The sequence below is a fragment of the Cricetulus griseus genome (genome assembly GCF_003668045.3).
Source record: "Cricetulus griseus strain 17A/GY chromosome 1 unlocalized genomic scaffold, alternate assembly CriGri-PICRH-1.0 chr1_0, whole genome shotgun sequence".
NCBI lineage: Eukaryota > Metazoa > Chordata > Mammalia > Rodentia > Cricetidae > Cricetulus > Cricetulus griseus.
Window position 1 is genome coordinate 216,492,545 of NW_023276806.1, and position 22,665 is coordinate 216,515,209.

General features: G+C 42.6%; 1 protein-coding gene across 6 annotated transcripts in view; it reads left to right on the forward strand.

Moving 5' to 3' along the window:
- Positions 1-22,665, forward strand: part of Ica1 (islet cell autoantigen 1) — a 142,699-nt gene that overhangs the window by 42,232 nt on the left and 77,802 nt on the right. For all 6 annotated transcript variants that reach the window (XM_027389908.2, XM_027389912.2, XM_027389911.2 and 3 more), the window contains exon 6: positions 1,006-1,204. In XM_027389908.2, the coding sequence (XP_027245709.1) occupies positions 1,006-1,204 (199 nt within the window). The remainder of the gene's footprint in view (positions 1-1,005; positions 1,205-22,665) is intronic.

Below are 22,665 nucleotides of genomic sequence, written 5' to 3' on the forward strand. Positions count from 1 at the left end.
GTTTCAAATATGGAAGACGCAGAATTTTATACTGCAAATAAATATTTTACCTAAAGCTAGGATATGCCTTCCCTTTTTAATGAATAAATAACAGTTTGTTATGGCTGTTGGTTACTGTTATAACAACTTTGCACTTGTACACTGTACATTCATTTCTGGTGTGATGTTTTTTGTTCACTGGTAATGTTTGAGATGGAACCCAGGCCTTTGCTAGTGCTAGGCAAGTGTGTACCACTATGCGGAAGCTCTGACCCTCTCTCTCTCCTCTCTCCATTCCTTCCTTTCTCTGTCCCCTTTTCTTTCTTTCTCTCCTTTAATCCAGGATCTCGGTAGCCCAGGTCTGCTAACTTGAACTTCTGATCCCCTGGTCTTCTTCTGGGTTTAACCCTGTGTGCTAGCACACCTAGTTTCATGTTTTCTAAGCATTGAATTATATAGCTTATCTGATAATACTGACGTACAGTTGACCCTTAGTAACTGTGATCCTCTTTCCCAAGTCATTTAAAAGTGCCTCAGTCCATGATTCAGCCCTGTTTCTATTAGAGCAGACTGCAGGTGCTCTGGCCTTTACACAGTTATCAAAAATGGCCAAATCAAGGACACCCTAGTCATGCCTGCCCCTCACAGGGTCAGAACTTCAGGAACAGAAGAGACAGGGAGTAACCAGGAATGAAAACAGGAATGACCATGCCTTGACTGCCCTTCATTGACCTAGGATTGGTTTCGACTTAAAACAGGCACTGTTTGCTGGGCCACCCAGCAACACAAAAGGAGTTCTTGCCAGCAGTCCAGTTCATTAAAAACTAAAGGATCAGAATGTGGGCAATTGCTGGATGATTCCCAAGTTCACACACACTTTAATTAATGTCTGCCATGTCTCAGAAGCATCTGTGTTCTAGGGAGTGTTCTAAGTTCCTGGGTTTGTGATGAATATAGAACATGTCAGGGATTGGAACTGTTGCTTTCCTCTGGTTCATGATTGTAGCTATGCCCTCTTGTACACAGGTTGGCTTTGCGAAACCCTTTGTGTCGATTTCACCAAGAAGTAGAGACTTTCAGACATCGGGCCATTTCTGATACCTGGCTGACCGTGAACCGCATGGAGCAGTGCCGGACAGAATATAGAGGGGCGTTATTATGGATGAAGGACGTGTCTCAGGAACTTGATCCAGACCTCTACAAGCAAATGGAGAAGTTCAGGAAGGTAGGACATTTTCTGAGGGTTGTCAAAAGGGATACCTGCTAGAAGTGTGACTTGAATCCCTGGTAAGGAAGACATAACTCAAATGCACCAAGGATGCAATTAATCATTGCTGACATTTTTTTTAATGTGACAGAATACCAATTAATGTGATATATAATTCTCTAAGGAGAAGAGAAGAGACAGCTGGAAATTGCTGGGATTTAGTAGCTGGTTTTAATTGAAGTCAGATTTTCATATAATGTGCAACTTTTTATAAGGTTGTCACTTGTAAATGCCTCTTCATGCATGACTAAAAATCCAGGGTAGCTCACACAAATCTAGTAGGTGAGAACAGACTTTTTGGCAAGTCTTTTTAATTGCTAATTAATGTTAAAATTAGTAAAATAATAATAGTCCTTTTGTGATATTTCCAGAGACACTGGGCTCTGGTTGCATGGTTGACTAGAATGGGGTTGGCCTTTCCAGCTATCAGCTGCTTCAGAAATTTCTCTGAGGAAAATAAGAGCTAAAGAGATGAATATTCTCTAAAAATTCCCTGGAAGAACTGGTGAGCAACCAAGGAATAATCTTCAGTTTCTTAAAAAAAAAAAAAAAAAAAAGGAGCCTTTGTCACACAGGAATACATCCTACCACTGGGTGGCAGTCATACACTGAGCATTTAATGAACATGTGGAATGATTTTGTTGTGTACAATGTTGGTAGTTCTTTGTTTGGGCAACTGGGTGTGCTCTAGGGTGTAAAAGAAAAAAAATCATCTAAATTTTACGCTTGACATAATATTGTATCAACTTTCTTAGTCATTTCAACTGATCCATTCGTAATTAGAAATATTGCTTAAAAGGATTAGATTCCTTTTTAGGGACATCACTTTGGAGCTATGATCCTGGAACCCTGGCTGGTCTGCAGGAGGTTAAGAAGTGTGGGAATAGAAGGGTGAAAGAGCTTCTCTTGCTCAAGACAATTGTCACCATTTCTTGACCTAGATATTAGAGCAACACAAATTCCTCTCAAAGTTGTTTTCTCTTGGTTTGTAATTCAGACGCCCTCTCTGGAGTAGGAAACAGCGTCGTTTTCTCTCTGGTCCTTTGCATGTTGGGCATCTGCCTTCCAGTAAGGCAGGCCACTGTGCCCAAGCAAATGTGGGACTGAAAAGCTTTTCATTGATGATGTAGATATTGTAGAACTCATTCATTTCCTGAAGGAGGAAAATCAGACTTCATGGTAGTAAATAAATGAAATGCTTATGGTGTAGCAACTGGACGCTGGTGTGCCCAGGCTGTTTTGCAAGTTTTCTGACTTGGTAATTGTGCCAGTCATATTTCTTTTGTCCTTATTTTTTTTTATTTGGGGATTGAGGAGCATGGAGTGGAATGGGCATTTGAGAAAAGAAACAATGAGAGGGAAACAAAGCTGCCTCCAGGGCACCATGCTGACACTTTTATTTAGTGTCAACTTAGTGTTCACCATAGTCAACACATACCTTTTCTCTTGTGGATGAGATTGATGCCCATAGAAGGTAACTAACCTAAGGTTCAGACAAGGAAGCAGAAGCCTGAGTCCCTGAAAATGTGTACAGTTTCCCAACTAAGAGATAAAGATAAGGACATTCAGGAATATACTGGAAGTGGCAACGACACTTTCATAGTTATACCTTGCCTGTGAGCAGCTATTCATTCAGAGAACTGTGATTGGGTGGCTCCAATAATACAAGTAAACAGTTACTCTAGAAGGCAGAAAACATTTGTGTGGATTTGTGTTTATTTGGTTTGTTTGATAGGGGGTGGTTGCTAGCTATGGAAGGGCGAAACAAAAACCAAGTCCTTCGTCATTCGGTTTGAACACTGAAACATTTTCCATCATTTAATGTCATCAATCTCTTGATTCTGGAAAATATGGGTGGTTTGGGTTTTTTGTTTTTGTTTTGTTTTTTTAATCCTTTGCTGTGCAGTAGTTGCTGAAGCTGTGCCTGCCTCCCTAATCCTGTGTGAGCTGGATTCAATTTAATAGCTGGATGTGGTGGACTTGAACTTGGGGAAACGAATATTTTTTGAGAAAGACTATCTTCAAGAATGTATTTAATTAGCCTAGACCCTCCACAAGGACAGGGGACTACGTTGGTTCTCTACAGAGCCTAACCCTGGTTAATACTTAAGTGTCAAGTGTCAGTATTCTAGGCAAGTCCAAGGTGCCAGAGCCACCTCTCTTCGAGTCAGTATTCTAGGCAGAGTCCAAAGTACCAGAGCCACCTCTCTTCGAGTCACTTGGCATTCTCACTGCATGTAGGTGACCTCCTGGTGCTTTGGAAATTGATAGATGTGGTTGTATAGGTGAGAAGTCACAGGGACACTGTCTGTGTGGCTTGCTGCCATCTTTGGGGACACTCTGAAGTATGAAGTTTTCTGTTCTGCACGGTATATTTGCAAATTCACTCTACTTAAGCTTCAGAGTCTTGTCCCAGTGGGATTCCACCTTAAACAGCATCTCTGTTTGTCTCTGGAGTGTGTTGCTTAGGGCCTGTGGGGAGTGACACAGCTGTGCTCGAGGTGTGTCCTCAAGGTCCCATCTCCTCTTCCACACTTCAGCTGATAAAGCCTGGACTCTAGATTTGGTTGAATTCACATATTCTGGAGGAGAAGAAGTTATATTTTTTTCCCTCATGATTGTGGCCCTCTCTTATGATAAATATCCAGGGAACCTTGGTGGATTCCATTGCAGGTGAGATTGACCAAGGAGGAGGGACAAACATGCCAGGCAGACAGAACTTAATGAGATGTTTTATTAGAAAGGGGAGGAGGGGGAGGAAAGAGGAAAGAGGTAAAGAGACACACAGAGAGGACAGAAGAGAAGAGGGAGACAGGAAAAGTCCTGCCTGCCCCAGGGGAACAGTGGGAAAGAGAGTGGGAGAGAGAAGAGAGGAAGAAGAAAGAGAAAGTATGGCAGAGGTCTTTCTTTTAAAGGAGTCCTTTTGACCAGGGTACTGCCTGAGTGCATTCTGCCAGGTAAGGATTCTGCATAATGAATCCTTACACCCCCTATTTAGAATTTTTTAGAATGCATTCATTCACCTATGTGTCCATTCAACAAAGGATAGTGAAGCCCTGTGGCGTAGCACAGAGGAGAAAAGCAGAGCCCTGGGTTCTGTCTTGAGCAATCAGTTGAGCAGAAAAAGTAAACACTATGCAGTGTGTTGAATGATTGGCTGCGGTGGAATGGTACTACCAAAAAAAATGTAAACTGACAATTCCAGATGAAGTAGCATCCCCCACAAAAAAGGAAAGAGTGGATAGCGTGAGAGGGTATGTTGTCAACTTGTCCTCTAGAATCGCCTGGGGGCTGGGTCTCTGTGCATTCTTGTGATGGGTTATCTTAATTACATGAATTGGTGTGAGAAGACCCATCTTAATTGTAGACAAAACCATTTCCTGGGTTGAGTGCTGGAGTAAATGAAAGAGAGTTGCGTGCGTGCGTGCGTGCGTGCGTGCGTGCGTGCGTGCGTGCGTGCATCCATTGTTCTCTTCTGCCTGTGAAGAAGTACGACTAGCTACTCCATGCTTTCTGCCTGGACTTGCTGCCATGATAGACTGTATCCTGAACAATAAGCTAAAACAAACCCTTCCCCTTTGGGTTGTTCTTGTCAGAGTTTATTATCACAGCAGCAGTGAAGAAACCAAGACAAATAGGAAGGACCTGGATGGAGGGAGTAGGAAACAATAGAACAGAGTTTCTAGCTGAGGAGTCGACTTGGACAAAGGCTCAAGGTGGAAGCATCGTAGCATCTAGAACTAGGGCCCAAGTGAGTTGAGTGTAGAAACAGAGGAGCCTAAGCGATAGGAGAGGAGAGGGAAGCAGGACTGGAGAAGAAGGGGCATGGGTAAGGAGGGAATGGAAGACTGTTGAAGGGGATAAGTATAGCAAAATTTGTATTCCCAGCAGCTCAGTCACATTTCATGATAGAACAGAGGGTCCAAAAGTACAAACCAGATGAAACATGGCATGACTGGGTCACGGAGGGATGCAGACCAGAGAGAAACATACTGTTCTGTCCTCTGGCAGACTCAGTGGAGCGTCACTTTAATTACAAGGCTGTTTATTATTTTTAGAAATAAGCAGAATAAACAAATAAATGTCAAATTGGAAGTGAATTTTCACCTCCATCCAAGACTGTTTTTTTCTTCCCCCAGCATTTCCCAAATGTCAGGAAACTTTTCAAGCAGCGTAGCCATAGTGAACAAGACAGACACACATGATGAATGAAAATTTAAAAGTAAACAAAGCAAATGATCTGGCACCCTTTGAAGCCCAGAGGCTGTGGACAGCTCTGTGCATCAACATTCGGCGTCTTTAGTGAGTGTTTGTGTGGGGAGCTAAAGAGGAAATCTTGATCCTAGCCTTCTGGAAGAACCCTGCTCGTCATCTGCTCCTTGTCAAAATGATTGGGAGGAGGGAGATACCTGGAGAGTGAAGCCCCAATGGAGCGTCTCTCCAGGCTGAAGTGTAGGAACTGATGGGTCGCATGGGTGGGGCTGGTTGTCTGTGTGCAGTTGGAGGCTCCTCCCGAATGCATGATTCACCCTGGTACCACGAGGGTATTTTATGAGCAGAGTGTGATATATGTGCCCTTTGAAGGCAGAATAAAAGGGTATAATTTAAAAATAGAAGTCAGCTTCTCGTAGCTGATTACATCAGCTGAAGTTGTGAGCCCCAGCAGAGCCTCTGAAGCCTGTGCCCTTGAGAGCTCCTGTGGTCAATTAAGTGTCTTGTTTTTCTTGAAAGGCAGAAATGGGATGGAGGGTAATTATTCTAAATGGAATAAAAGCTGTGTTGGGTGTAAGAAAATAGTTCTGAAGCCTCCGAGGAGATAGTATGGAAATGTATACATGGCATTTGTAGGACTCAGGCTTTATAGACAAGGGTATGGTAACCAGTGTTTTAACCAGAGCCATTTACTAAATCGTTTAATGAAATCCTGCAGCAGTTGTCTAGTGTTTCATCACAGTGATTTAAAAGAATATCCAAAAGGCATTTTAGGAACTATAAGTGATACATGCTGGGATTCATAGGTGTGTTTGTCTCCGTTAGAAATACCATTAGGTTGTAAAACCCAGTTACTCCGCTAGTGACATCATCAAAGCACATGTTACAGGAAGGCTTGTTAACAAACACTGGCAGGTTAACTAGATAGGACCCTGCTAGAGCCATCAGTCAGTGGTGACCTTGTGTCCTAGTGGTGAAGGTTTGAGTCTAAGAGTTTGGTCAACGACTAATAAATAGCAGTATTGAAGCTAGATTTTTTTCCCCCTGTGAAAAAAGAGTTGGGTTAATTAATTTGACAGTTTTATTAATTACTGCTGAAATCATTGGTTCTTGTCAGAGGTCAGGCTCTTTTAGCAATTGAGGGCAGGTCCCAGGGGAGTTGAAGCCTCTTAGTATCACATACAAGACAGGCACAACTCGACCTTCTCCCTGCCCTGTGATAAGACCCTCAGTTTCTGCCTTGCATTTCTGCTCTCTGGATTAAAATGGTTCCTGCTTTGATTCAGTGCCTGACCAGGTCTGGGAGCCACCAACAAGCTGGGTTGAGTGATTCAGTAATATTTTGTTTGGTCTGTACAATAGGCCAATGTTAAGTATCTAAGCTGGGCTTTAACCCTCCTGGGCTTTTCTTAGTTCCGATATAAAAGGAGGAAAGGGGCTGGCTCCTCTGTCTCTTCTGGCTCCACTGTCTCATTCTAGGATTCTGTATATGGGTTGAGCCCTTTTATGAGGTGAGGTGAAAATTCCTTTTATAAAGTTAATACTCTTTTAAATGTATCTGTTTCATAGTTCTTCCCGTTCATTGGTTGGGTTTTCAGTATGTGCCTGTGTTTGTTTTGCTTTGGATGTTTAACTAGAGCACTTGTTATTTGCGGTCCCCAAGCATTTTGAATCTTGCTGCCAAAATGCCATAGGAAAAGCCTGCCATTTTCACATGGCACAACTTGGAAGGGAACTAATAATTATAGCCTTGCCTCCTCCAACTCTGACTTTCATGAGATGAGGCCTTTGGACCTTTGTGTGTCTTTATTGATTTTGTCCCACCAAACTTGGTAAATACCAAAAATCTATACTAAGACTGTTTAGACTAGCACCCTAAGAAGGGAGAACTGTGGCAGAGGTGGTGGCTGAGCCACTGCTGCTGCTCCAGCTAAACATGGGGAGGAGGATGGAGCCTCTGTCCTGCGTCAGGCTCCACTCTGTTCCCAGCACTGTCTGCTCCATCTGTAGACACTGGGGGCCAAGTCTGACTTTGCATCTACTAAATGAAATCCCCAGGCTTCCTCCCTTTGTAACATGATTTTTCTCTAGCTCATTAAGCTCAAAGGTCTGGAAGCTCATCTGTGAAGAAGTACAGCCCCTGGGAGGGGTGGGCGCTTACTCTGTAGTATGTCTGCCTTGCTCCTCAAGGACATTCTCATCAGGCTGAGTCTGACTACCTCGGTTGTTACGGCCTTTCATCTTAGATGCTGGAAAAATCAGAATATCTCACTCCTCATTCTTGGTCATTAGAGTCTTTGGTGTGTATATAAGCTGATAATACTCATCACATATAAATATTGATATTTTTGCAAGGGTCAGCAACCTGGGAGCACAGCCCAGCCACCTGGCGTTGAGGTAACATTGGGGGGGTGTTGTTGATACATACCTTTGCTCCATGGAGTCCTCACTGTGTACAGCTGATTTCCAATACCATGGCAGAGTGGAGTAACCACAACCCAGGCTGAAGGCCTGCAAGCCAGTCACACTCACTTTCTGTTCCTTTACAGCTGCTGGCAGATGCTTTATAGTCATGGTAAAGCCCTGCTGAGATTAAGATTTGTATGTTAACTTTTAGTAGTGTTTAAAAAAAAAAAGCATCTTAACATCTTAAAATGCTAACATTTTAGCATCTTAACCAGGTCTCTGAGCATTATTCGTTTGGGCAGATTCCCCAGGGATTGCTGGCTCTTATGGTAGTTCTAGTTTCACTTTTCTTGGAAGGCCTCCTGGGCTGCTCATAGTACAAAGTTTTGCATTAGGAAGTTGGCATGCTCTCTGTTTTCTCTTGTGCAATATTCAGATGTCCTTAAAACAATAGTTGGTACAAATGCAGAGGTGCATCTGGTTCTTACATGTGATGCTTTATAACAGTGAAGACTTTACCCCTGAAGTTTCTGATTCCATAAATGGCGCTTCTGTGTTTGAAAGAAACATTAGAGCGTGAGAATAGGGAGGACCAGGGAGATGCTTCTGACTAGCATAAAATTCCCTTAGCCCAGACTCTACTCCACGTTTTTCATTTTTCAATAGTTCTTTAGCTGGCATATGTTCATTGTATATAGTACTGAGTTTTATAAGGGCAATTTAATATATTCTGTGCTTTGAACATATCCTCCCCAGACTCCCTCTCCTCTCTCCCTCCCCTCCCTTCCCATTGGTGCCCTTGGTAACCCTGTACAATTTCACTTCTACTTTGTGTCATATCATATACATTCACAGGTGTTTTTTATCTATAGAAATGTAGGATCTAAACATGGGAGAAAACATGTTTGCCTTTCTGATGCTGTCTGGTTCATATATATATATATATATATATATATATTCTATGTGTAACCAACATCAATGACACAGGTCCATTTCTGTGTCTGGGACCTTAAGGACACTGAAGCATGCAGAGAAAGCTGAGACTGTATGAGGGAATAAAAACAGCTCATCTTATCCCTCACTCAAGAACAAAAGAAGGAAAAGCACAAAAATATGCAATTAAAGTTTTAATTGAGCATGCCCGCATTTACTGGGTGCTTATCTCCTCTAGCCTGGTGCTTAGAAATCGTGTCTCGATCACTGTAATTACGAAGGTTTGCTCCAAGTGCAGATGCAGCAACACCCTATATGTCTTCTAAAGCATCCCAGAAATGAAGCGTTGCCCTAGATGGTGGAAGTGGACGTGCAACTCCAAACCTCAATCTTTCATTTCACCTAATCTTCATGAAATTGCCTGTTATGTAACATGATCTCATGGAAGGGAGAAATGGATCGTGCCGTGGCAAGCATGGCCGGAAGAAAACAGAATGGATGTCTTGTTGGATAGGTCTCCATTGAGGTGTAGATTGTGTGGGAATGTAAACTAGGAAATGATGGTCATTCATATTACTTAGTTCTTTGGCTGAAAAAAAATGCTGGTCTTTGTTATCACATGTCAGAGACAATACACTGGGCTTGGCTTTTTACTTTATTTAGCAAACACACAGTGCAGTCTTTGTATCTGGCACTACTTCAAGCTATTTGCTCATATAAACTTACTTATACTTGCTAATAAACAAATCAAGAGGGTATAGTTATTATCAACATTTTGCAGATGAGGAGACGGGCACACAGAGGAAGGAACCTAGTGAAGGCTATCCAGCTTGCCTCAGAACCCAGGCACACTGACTGCACTCTGTGTGGCTTGCACAGACTCTCTCCCATGATGCCCCGAATTTCCATGGGTGTTCCCTTCACTTTGGAAGGAATCCAGATGTCACCCCCATTTTATAGACATACAAATGGCCAGGGTTGTGGGGTTAAGAACCTGACCATGGTCCCAAACAGTGTTTAGTCTCTTAATTTACAGAACACAATAACAAAGAGAACTCTAGGGGTACCTTGAGTCCTTAGCCACAAGCCAAAAGGCTCATTCCTTCAGAACAGAATGCTGGGCAAAGTACTGAGCTCACTAGCCATACAAAGCCCCCACATCCCCCACATGCTGGCAGCCTGTGGCTCCCCACACAGGGTGAGGGAATTCCAGAGGATGACTTACAGGAGGCACAGCACAATGCACTTCAAGTGCTTTGTGCATACTATTTAGACAGTCACTGTGTTTATTACTGCCTCTCTAAGAGAAATGATGACATCCAGGGAACCATGCTAAATAAACGTCCCTCATCAGGAGGGGTCTGGTTGGAAGGGGCCATGGCCTCGGGTTGTCCCCTTAGCATGAACCAGAAGAATGCTGCTTCTTGTTATAGGCTGTCTGGTGAACTTGTCAGAGAAGAGTTTCTAGGTATGACATGTCACCCATGTGCCTTCTTCCATGACCCAGTTTCTTCCAACATAAGGTACAACAGATTCTCAAAGTACCTACCCCAAGGTTTCTTCCTACCTGTCCCCTCACTGGCTCAAGCTGCTGGTGTTCTTTGTCCATTTCATTAAGAAAAAAAAAATGTCCTTTGCTGTAGTGTGAACAGAAACCCATCTTCATGTTCTTGGGACTGTTTATCCCTTGCTATCATCTACTTTCAAGTTCATGAAGTCTTTGGGGAAAAGTCACAGTTGGGTATAATTCTGCATTTATAAGTGGATGGGCTGAGAAATTCCACAGTATTGTCTGTGCCTTTCTTCCCCCATATACCTTCACAGCTTTCATATTGGTTCTGCTTTTAGTTAGATTTCTTGGCAAGAAGACTTTCAATTTACGCAGACAAATGTTCACAGTGCGTTTACATCTTTAAAAGTTTTAGGATATTTCTGTACCAAATGGAGTAAACATATTTACACACATCCCCAAAATAACAAGGCCATTTAAGTACATTTCTGTCACATCCTGTTCTGTGTCCCAGGCTGGAGGTTCATTTTCAGCGGCTGGCAGCAATTAGTCACTTGCCACATGTAGGAGGTCTCCAGTCTCTAACTATTCTCCATCCATCCTCTCATCCTGACTGCTGCTGCTTGAGCAGTTTCTCAGCACGGAGACCTGGAATGGACTCCCATCCTCTACGGAAATGATGGTCCTGATTCTGTATCGTAAAGATGACTGTGTCGGATTGCAAGTCAGACTCAACAGCATGTGTAACTTATCACCCCTTTCACCTCTTTCTCTTTCCGCTAGAGCAACACTCCTGCCACCTGCCTCTGTTACCTGCACATGACAGGCATGCATGAAATAGGAAGCCTTGCTAGAAGGCTTCCCATATTCTTGAATACCCTACCTGATACAACCCTTTCTTCACCTCCCCCCCACCCCCAGCCTTGAGAGTCCCCCTCATTCTTATGTTGTGCCTATAGAATTCGAACACATCAGTTAAACCACGGTACCCTAAGGAGCCTTTGTTGACGTTGCAGTGTTCCCATTGTACTCCGCACAGCCTGTCATATCCAATGGGTATTTATCAAATGAGTGAGTTGGTAAATACATATGTTTAAGTTTCCTTGAAGGCAGAAGCAGGAGTTGCACATCTTGGAATCCCAATTGTCTAATAAACAAATACAGCATATGCCTGATATTTGCTGAATGAAGATTATCCTTGCTATTGAATAAAAAGGGAATGTTAGTGTTCAACCAAGGAGTCATTTGATTGGAACAACCTGGAAAGTATCTACACATAGAAACTCACAAAAATTCCACTGTCTAGGTTCTAATAAGAACATTTTGGTATGGGTGGAAAAATAAGAGTATTTTATAAAACTGAAAGAGCTAATATAGTAAATACTTAAATGGATTTTTTTTTTTTGAGGTAAAGCAAAGGCCATCTTCCTTACGGAAAAGTATTGAATCTACATGTAGAATGTTTGTCTAAATTTTTGAGGGAAAAGCTTAAGTCTCAAGTTTCAGAATGGACTCTCAACAAAAGTGAATTAAGTGTGTGATTGTCTGTGAAGGTAGTTTCCATTTCACCAAATCATCAGAATTTTCTTCCGAAGACTTCTGTGTATTAGGTAACATCTGCAAACCTAGAGTTCCATACATGACAATATGCAAACCTACAGACTGTACCCAGCTGGAACCATCCGATTCTGGGTAAAAATGCTATCATTTATTGAGCCCATTTCATCAAAAGGTCATCCCTTGGCCCCTCAACAACTGTAAGGTTTTGGAGGAATTCATCATTTCTGTGTTTCCATTACATTTGTGCTACAAGATCAGGGATGTCTGCTGCCCCTGACAACTACCCTCAACCACAGTCTGTTCCATTGGCCCATGTCTCTTTTGGAAGCTCCTGAAGGAGGTGTCATCTTAGATTACAGATCACTGGAAAATCACTGTGTTCCCGTGGTACGATTTTCTTGTTACTGTCTTTGGCCTGCCTAGTTTGTCTCTAAGTCCGTCATAGCTATACATCCCAGCACACCACCCTCTTCTTGGTCACCAGTTCAGATGTCAGCTAGTCCTTTCATTTTCCATGATGAATTAGTTGCAGTTTTTACCATCTTCTAGAATTTGGTATAAATGAAAACATTTACATCCTGACATTTTCCCCTAGCATTTTTATTTTAAAACTGTTATGTTTTAGGGAGCTATCATCTACTATTTACTTTTATTATTTTAATGATGATTTATTTTGATGCATGAAATAGAATGTGGGTTTTATTTAATTTCAAACAGGAACAGTAAATCTACTATGCCCTCAATACCAATAGCTTCACAGAACTGTAAGCGGCTTTTATTCAAGTCAAAAAGAATATCCTCTGAATCCATTGTTCACAGAACTTGCAGTGACACTAGAAATAACGGTTTCGCGTGTATAGATTGTCACTCTCGAGTCCAGCTGGGTTTATAAATGGTTACGGAGAGTCACTATTCCAGAAAATCTACAGCATGATTGGTGTTTAAAATAAAAAATAAAAAAACCCACTATTTTCTTCATTAGTTTGTCATAGGGAATGATGAACAGTTTTAAACGGCACTTCTTTTAAATGTCTGGATTGTTATTTGCTAATTCTCAGCAAAGTGTTCCCACTGAGATTTGTGCAAGAAGCACCGACCCTGAAACAAAGTTATGAAAGTTTTGTAGTTTTCTTTGTCTGCCAGTAACATGTGGAATCCTTGTGTGTCTGACATCCCAAGTCTATCAGTACACTCTCATTTAATCAGTCCAAAGAATGGCTGATAGGAAACCAGTATTTTTCTTTCCATAGACTTGGATTTCTTTTAAAAAGAAGGCTGTATGATTCCTTGGTTCTTAAAGAATTAATATCATCTACATCTAACAGGGAAATGAGAGGGTGGGCGCCCAGACTACCCATTTAGATCCCAACCAGTGCCTTTTGGGCATAAAATTTTTAGAGGTTCCCAGTATAATAAAATCATCACAACTGTAGCATTCTGCTTTGCCCTCCACAAAGACCTTAGCCTAGACCTGATCATAAAAACAAGATGAGTGAAAGTCACTGAAGAGAGTCCCCAAATCCAAATGGGCCAATGCCATGTGGTCCTGAGCAACCCCAAAAAGAAGCCAGCTCTCAGAGCCCTTCATTACAACTTTGAAATAAAATTACCATGTTCATTAATAGAGCTGTGTTGTTGCCATCCTGTGAAATATGACTTTGGGAATTGGTAACACTTCACAGTTGATTGGTTCTGTCTATTCAGCCACCACACTCTCTTTCCATCCATCCTTTAAAGCCCTCACCCCAGCTGTGACTGGGAGACAATCATTGTCATTTAGACACTGGCTCCTGACTGTGTGCTGGTGTCTGCTGACATTGAAATAAGGCATAATTCTCAAGAGAGATGAATTACATGAGCAGATTTAAGGATAAGGGCTTCTTTGACTTTGTTCTTTTTATTGAAAATATAATATTCAAATACAGTATATGGTCTCCCCTCCCTGAGATTCTATTAGATACCCCCCACCTACTGAAATCTACAACCCATCTTTCTTTCTCTCACTAGGATATAAACAGGCATCTAAGTAATAATTAAACAAAACAGAAACAAACCAGAATAGGACAAAACAAACAGAAGAAAAAGAACCAAATAAAAAGCCCAAGACACACACACACAGAAATCCCAGAAAAAATACAAAACCAGAAACCGTAATATAAACGCAAAAGACTTATAATGAGGGTTGGGGGACAGAGCATTAGGAGACAGAGAACCTCCAAAACCATCATTGAGTTTCTTTTGTGTTGGCCATCCACTGCTGGGCATGGGGCCTGACCTCAGAGTGTTTTGTATTCCCAGGTTGACTTCGTTGGAAGAAAAACCAATTATTCATTTGTGAGCAGCTATCAATTGGAAATAGCTCTGGGTTAGGGATGTGAGCCCATGTCCAATTTCCCTCTCAGTGCAGGGATCCCATTGGGCCCAGACCTGTGAAGGCCCTGTACATGTTACCACAGTATATGTGAGTTCTTGTGCACATTGATCCTGCTGGTTTTAGAAGGCCTGGTTTCTTTGGTATCTTCCATCCTCCCAACTCTTAAAATCTTTCTGCCTCCTCTTGACAGGGTTCCTTGAGACTTGGGGAGGGAATTGATGGAGGCATCCTATTTGGGACTGAGTGTTCCAGTGTTCTATCGTTCTCTGAATACTTTCCAGTTGTAAGCCTCTGTATTAGTTACCATCTATTGTAGGAGGAAGCTTCTCAGATGGTGGCTGAGTGAGACACTGATGTATGGATATCATAGACTATCGTTAGGAGTCATTTTATGTGTTCCTTTGGCAGAATAGTAGTATTTTTGTTTTGGTTTTCCCCTAGGTCCCTGGTGTACCTAGTCTCAGGCTCTTGGCCACCTGAGCAGGGATGGGCTCTGTATCTGACAGCAGGCCTTAAATCCAATCAGATACTGATTGGTCAGTCCCTCAAGCTTTGTGCCCGTATTGCACCAGCTCATCTTGCATGCAGGTCGCCATTGTAGCTGGGTTGGTGTTTGCCTTTCTCCTTTGGTAGCATGCAGAGCACCTTCCTGTACCATGAACATTATTCAACAGGGTAAAGGCTCCAGGCAAGCACCAGCTTGAATTTTCCATGTTCATTGCATTGTACTGGTGTTATTTTCAGTAATAGGGGCTTGTAATCAGTTTGTGGAGAATGATCAATAGCTTTGGCAATAGCCTGGGCAATTTGAAGGTTCCCGTGAGGTCCCTTTGAACAACAACTTGATTAGATGTAACTCATTCCCAGAGCTGGAGGCTTCATTTGCATGGATCACCCTAGGAAGGGAAACCAATAGTTATGGGTGGAATGGGGAGAGGGGAAGACTGGAACAGGAGGATCAAGGGAAAGGGGGAACGAAGAGAGGGGGAAGGAAAGGACTATGGGAGGGACAGCTAAAACAAAGGGTCACTTTGAGGGATATGATCATATGTATCATATCTACCTCTATGGTAGAAGCTTCCTAAAATATATACATAAATAAATGTGGTCTGAATGGAATTGCCAAGTAACGAGAGATAGAACCCACACCGGATATCTGTAGTCATCAAATGCTTTGTCCTTTTTAATAATTTTCTTCTTGGACTCTTAGAGTGAAACACCATCATACTTAAAAGCAAGAATAGTTTATAAATGATTATTCATTGAGAGAGATCCAGACCAAGAGTCTTGGAAAAAATTACCTTTACAAGCAGGAAAAAAAAAAAACATAGGTGGCATGCTTATAGATTAATAAGTGTGAAATAATGAAGATAATTCTCAATTAGGTAAATTGAAGAGAAGCTAGGAAAATATGTTTTCTTCAAGTATTTGAGTAGTGGACATTTTTCTTCAAAGTCCTGTCCCCTTTAATTTTCTCTATCTTAAATGCAGGAGGAAAAGATGCAGGAATAGCTCCCAGCCCTGATGCTTCCAGGGATGAAATCAGATTGAGTTATGATATAAGAGGAGCAGATACAAAAACAAGGCTGAGTTGAGGGTTCACAGCATGCCTTTTAACTTTTGTGCCATGTGTTACCCATTAAAGTAATTCATATGAAAAATAATGAGAATGAATAAGATTAGAGTGAAGAACAGATAAGATTTGATAAAGGAGAAAATAACAGAAACTCTCTTGAGCTGGCAAAAATTGGAAATTGTTTATTTTGTTTGGTTATTAATAACAATAAGGGAAGAGAGAAGGCAGGCTGTGGGAGCAGACGGAGAACCTGAGTTGCACGGTGACATCATGTGGACAGCTGGATGAAGGAGGTGGAGGATGAGGTCATCTTTGAAAGCCATCAGCGGGGAGAGCCATGTGAGATGGTTAAGTCACTTGGGAAGGAAAGGATCAAAAAAGCAGTGCCTGCGGGGAACTCTTGACACTGGCAAGGACGGTGGGAGCAGAACTTCTGAAAGCCTTGTCTGTTCTAGGGGGACCTCAATAAGCTGACTTAGGCTGGTTCTGAAAGGGGGAAGGATGAGAGAGTAAGAAGAGGATGTTCACCACATCGTCCCAGTTTATCTTAGAATGAGCATGTGCTGTGTTTTGTACCAGTGAAGTCAGAGTCAGCCTTGCCCAGGAAAGAGCTGAAGGGGAAGGGGGGGGGGGCAGCTGAGCAGCGTAGGAATCTCCATTTCCCAGGAGCTTCCCACAGTCTTTCCCACAGGACCTTGTTCTACTTGTGTGAGTGTGTGTGTGAGTGTGTGTGTGAGTGTGTGTGTGTGTGTGTATGTGTGTGTGCGCGCGTGCACGCGCGCGCGTGAGCTCCCTGTGCACGCACACACATAACTGGGCATGCATATGGAGGTTCATGGTTGATGTTGGCTATCTTTCTCCATCACTTTACGTCTTACATATTGAAGCAAAGTCTCTGGATGCCACCTCACCGGTGTGGCTAGTCTGCTCTGGGGAATCCCTGTCTGTGCCTCCTCCTTCAGCTCCTGTGACAGGGATTACTAGTGGGCCACTACAAACGCCCAGCTTTTATGTGGGTTCCTGAGCTCTGAACTCCAGTCTTCATGCTTGCACACTTCACTGTCTAGGCCATCGCCTCAGCTTCTGCTCTATTCTCTAACTCTAGCAGTTCTCTCTTTCCTTTTCATTGGTAGGTAGTGTTCCAGGCCTTATATCCTAAACCCAGAATATCTGTACACCTGTGAACCCTGATTTTGTCATTAACTTTTTTTTTTCTGGTGGTGTCAACTTCCATGAATGCAGCCATCTCTCTTCACAGTGTTCATTTATTACTCAGTTAAATTTTAAGATTGTCATCCATTTCTCTTCATGCTCAAGTTTTTAAAAAATTGAAATATATGTGGATTCCAAACAGGCATCTTCCTGCATGCATGTTCTAGGCATGACTTCATGTGATGGTATGTACATGTCAGCATAAGGCCCAAGAGAAGGCATGAGGACATTCTTCCTCACCATCAGGGTTTCCTAAGACAATGAAGTAGACTTAGGTTTCACTAGAATTTTGTCATGGCTGCCACAAATCAAGTGTTTGGGAAGAAGGCACTGAGAGCATCTTAATTTGTAAGATTTCCATATTTTCTTTGTCTAGGCTCTGATTGCTGCATCCCGAACCTCCTTCTCTAGGTCCTGCCAGGAAAAGCCAACGATTTGTAAATTGAAGCTATGTCAGCTGAAGCTTTTATTGGTGCTCATTACCCAGGGCTCCGTCTGCTTTTAATTCTCTGTAGAAAGAACTAACTTTGCTCTTTTTCGTCTTTCTTTTTTAAAAACAAGTCTTCTCTTCAAAACTAAAAGGGAACAGCTAACGGTTGTGATGGGAAGCCAGGGAACGGGTAGGCATCCTAGGCTAGACCCCTCTTCTTTGTGCTGGGTGCATTGTCAGCTTTTAAGCTCAACATCTTGGTTTCTTCATGGACTTCCCCCTTATCCCACTGTCTTTGCCCCCTGTTCCTTAATTTCCTGTGGGAAATCATGTCAGTAAAGCTGTCAGGTGTTTTGGAAATAAAGTGAAGATTTTATATACCTTTTCCCATCCTTCAATCTAGAAAATAAGAGTGACGTATTGAAAGAATGTTGAACACAGGTTGTTCGCTTTTTAAGTCTAAAGATATGCCTTTTCATAGCACAAAAGCACAGCAGATATTTAAACTCTACAATGAATAATATGATAGGTTTATGTAAGGCAATTAACATATTTGAGTTTTTTCCCAGCCTAGGGTTTTTCTTAGCATTCTGCCTTATATATAGATGTTAACAGCCATTTAAATATGTACATAATATGGAATATTTCTAGCTAAATATTTGTAAAATGCTCTTGAATTTAGCACACTGTTTCATATTCATCACTTCACCAAGGCTGCATAGAAGTTCAGTGAGGATTTGGTTTTTCTGGTTGATAGACAAGAGCACTGGGGCAAAGGAGTCTGACTTGTCCACGAGCACACAGCCACACTCGATTTCCAGCCCAGGTGTTTAGCTTTAAAGCCAGTATTCCTCCCACCCCTTCCTCCCCAGGTCCTTCATGATCCAAAGACTGGGTCTGTGTGCGGTCGTGGTTCACTGTGAAGACAATGCTCCTGGAGTAGAGGACAGCTGCTTTGTATTAGAGGAGCAGCCATGCCTTCCAATGAAGTCTGTGTTCTCTGAACTCAGTGTCACAGCCCCCAAGAACTGAGTTTACCAGCGCCCGTAAGGAGTCTTTGGATATTTTTGTCTCATGAAGGCATTTGTGAGTCTCTCAATCTTCTGAACATCTAGTAACATATCTGAATTGAGCATTTGGCAGTTCCCTTCCACCGTGTCTGGTGACTGCACTTTGAAGGTGAAATGGCTTGTTTTAGAGCATAGAGTCCTCAGAGCGAGGTGTCTATGCCAAGGATATGCTCAGCACAAGACATGTGAATGATGGATGCAAAGGGTAGTGAATGTTAACATTTCCTGGATGCTTACCATGGGCTAGATTCTGGGTGAAGAAGCTTTGCATGTTTTTTGTTTCTTTTCTGTCTTCCTAGTTATCCTGTGAACTACATAGTGTTCAAGCCCCTATTTTACTCTTTTTGGTAAGGCACATTCTTAACACTATAGTGGGATGTTTTTTTGTGTCTCCTTTTAAAACATCAAGTCAAGAAGGAAAGAGAATTCTTCATCCTCTCTTCTGAATAGCAGAGGGTGGAGTGAGGAGACTTGTCAATGAGGAAGGACAGAGGAGACTGGGTCACTGGGGAGGAAGGTCTGAGCAGGACTGGCAGATAGGAAATAGTTGTCTCTTACTCTACCCTCTTATTGTCTGAGAATTGAGCGCTACAGAGTAAGCAGTGTTACCACATAGACAGCCATCTTTTTATCTTTGCCCTTGGCATTTGGCTTCTTGGCATGGAAGCATTCATTCCCTGGGAAGGTGGTCCAGACAAGCATGGGCCATCCAGACACATGCATGCCTACTTCCAGTGCAGTGAGATGTACCCAAAGTCCCCAGCTGGAGGAGGGAGGACTGGTCCTCTGAACCTCTGAACTGTTCTGCGGAGGCGGCTGAATTTCCTTTCCCCTCCTCTCTTTCTCAAGCTGACAAGGCAGAACTTCCTTAAAGGCTTTGTGATGAGTCATTGTCAGGTCCTCTGATCTTCATCATCATCTACGAACCACCCAATCAGCTCCCAGAACACACCTTACAGTGTTGACCCTTAAGTGTCCCCCTTTCCAGATTCTTACTCATGGTCTCCTCCTCATCTGCATTCCAGGTAACTCCCCTGTAGTCTCAACTCTGGACAACCTTAGACACCTTTGTTGTTGCTGCTGCTGCTGCTGTTGTTGTTGTTGTTGTTGTTGTTGTTGTTGTTGTTTGGAACCTAAGTGGCTTTATGGATGGCTCACCCAGCCAGCACTTCAAAACCTGCACTTGACACATTCCTCACCTTCATCTTCATCCAGTCAGTTGTCCTCTCCTGCTGAACTGTCCTTCAAAGGACCTGGGGCATTGACCTCTTCCTCCTGATTCTCAATGCCCTCCACCAGCTTTGCTTGTAATCATTAGGGATTGAATGGAAGACCCAACACAGGCATTGTTTTCTCCTCTTGCTCCTTTCATCTTTTCATACCCATCTCCCATTCTCTCCTTTCTCTTCCTCTTCTCTTCCTTCCATCCCTAATACCCTTCTCCTTTCTCAGACATACTAATCCTCATGCATTTAATAGTAATCTTGCTGTACCATGTCTCCTCTGAAGGATCTCTGTGTCTGTGAGTCCTTTCCTGAAACCCACTACTCTGTAGCCTTGACAACCTTCCCTTCATGCTGCCCACACTCTCCCAGGAAAACTGGAACTGCTGGGTTCTGTAATCAGATAGGTTGCAGCACTGTTTAGCCATCGCAATCTTGAAGAAATCAACCATCGATGTGGAAAGAGTCTAGGGGAGCCAGAAGAGTTCTGCAATTCTGTCATGTCTATAGGTATTTAAGTAGATTGAGACAGAAGTTCATTTGAAAGCTTTACATGTAGGACCCATGCCTGATCCTGTGTCCCCTCCCAATGGGAGTTTGTCTCTGTCCACATGGTAGTTTCATTTCTACTAGAAGGTCTAGAAGGGCATTAATTAACCCAAAGGTATCTGCCTAATCTGAAGCATACTTCAGTAATGAAATGTTCATGTTTGCTCTGAGGCCAGGGTCTAGTACACTCTGTGAAGAATTTGAACTAAATGGACTGCACCTCGTGACTCTACTCTGTTGCTTTTGTTGTTGTTCCTTCTCTATTTCTGTCAGAAATGTGTTCCTTTTTCATTTATTCTGTCAAGCATTTCTACATTGCCTATGTGTACAAGAGTTGAGAAAGCCTTGTCTTTTAAAGAATGCCTATCTTTAAAAGCATGTTCCCAGTTACCATCATCTAGTAAGCCAGGTCAGGAAGGCCTCTCTGTTCTTTGCACATCTTCTGCTATTCCTACTTAAGGTAGAGTTTTTCCTTGAAATGGTGGCCAGAAGCAGGTTCCCCTTAGTCTCCTAGAAGAGGTTCGAAGAGGGTCAGAATGACCCTTTGCTGAGCAGTAACTGAAGAGATGGTTCAGTAGTGAGGGGATTGTTGATCTAAGAAAAGACCAGGTGTTCACGAGGATGTTTTAAGACTCATCATAGCATGAAGGGCATGCATGTTCCCCTTCTCTATGGCAAACTTTGTGACTTGACCATTTCGATTTGATACTGGAGCAAACAGTTGTATTTCTGCTGAGAATATTTGCCTCAAGGATAAACTGTCTGTGTCGTTGGCAACCCAAGGCTTATGTTTTTCTGGTGGCTTCCATCATCATCTCTTAAGTCAACCTGTTATGTTAGGCGCTGTGAGACAAAATAATAGGGCAGGCTGTAAGGCAGTGCCTGGTTTCTTTTTCTTCAGTTACCTGGTTTCATTTGGGAAATAAGATGTAAGATAGAGTGTAACACCATAAGTAAAAGACCCAGAGATAGATATTATAGTTGAAGCTTCAAGCTGAAAATAAGAAAAGCAAAGCAACCAGCCACTAGCTCTTACCTCTAACTCAGGCTGAAAGGGCTAATCTGCGAGCTCTTCACCAAACCTCAGACTGCTTACTCTTCTCAGCATGGCTGGAGACAACATGGCTGTCTTTTATATACCTCTTTTGGGCTGGGATTAACGGAATGTGATCCCGGGTGCTGAGATCATCTTTGTGTGAGCTGTTTCTCTTTAGGGCTAGATCAATTTTGAGTAGCTCAGTGTGGCCTTGAAGTAACAGAGATCTGTCTACCTCTATCTCCCAAATGGTGGTATTAAAAGTGTGTACCATAACCTCCTGATCTCTATAGCTTGTGGCTGGCTTTGCTTTCTGAATCCTTGGACACGCTTTGAAAAAATCATAAACAATATATCACCACAACAGAGGAGGGAGGGAGGGGGTAGGGGAATGGAGAAAGGGGTGAGAAGAGGGAGAAAAGGGAGAGAGAAAGAGAGAGGGTGGAGGGAGGGCGACAGAGACAGAGACACAGAGAGAGAGAATTCTTAGTGAATATGAGAAGACTTCCATGAAAACTGGAGAAATGTTGGTATTTTATTATAAACTAAACATATTTTCATTAAAATTCTTAAGTCAGATAGATAAGAGAAAGAATCTCTAGCCATTCATCTTCTATTTTTTAGAGTGCAATCTTGGGTGCCATGAGAAATGTGGTAGACAAGAGGCAGAGACCCCCAGAGTTTAACTGGTTCATGTTCACACTAGGGAGCATGCGAGTAACTGGGATAGTTCCAGATCCATTGGCTGACTCCAGATCTGGTGCCACTATCAACTTGTGAATGACTCAGCAGTGGCTGTGCCACTGCTCATATCAACAAGGTTGGGAAATAGAAGGGAAAGAGCTTGAATAGAAAGGCTCGCTTATTTTTAGAGAAGATAACAAGGAAAAACATTAGCTTCAAAGGAAAAACTGGCAGTATTGCCAGGCTTCGAGGTTAGGGGTGATTTGTGTCTGTGTGAGAGAGAGAGACAGAGAGAGAGAGAGAGAGAGAGAGAGAGAGAGAGAGAGAGAGAGAGGGAGGGAGAGAGAGGGAGGGAGAGGGAGGGAGCCAGGGTGGGAATGAGTAACATGTATATATGCTAATAGAGACACATAGACATGTGTGTTCAGAACTAATATTTTAACTCAATGCATGTATTATGCATAGCATGTAGGAGGAAGTGGATTCACTAATCTCAGTGTGCGGGTTGGGTTGTCTCTGTAGGGCAGCTGTCTGGATGGAAGCATGATCACACATTCATCCAATATGAAGGGAGCTATGCTTGGTATTTCTTGCATGCACTTTTTTTTTTTTAGCTAAAAATCAACCATCCCTCCATATCTGTA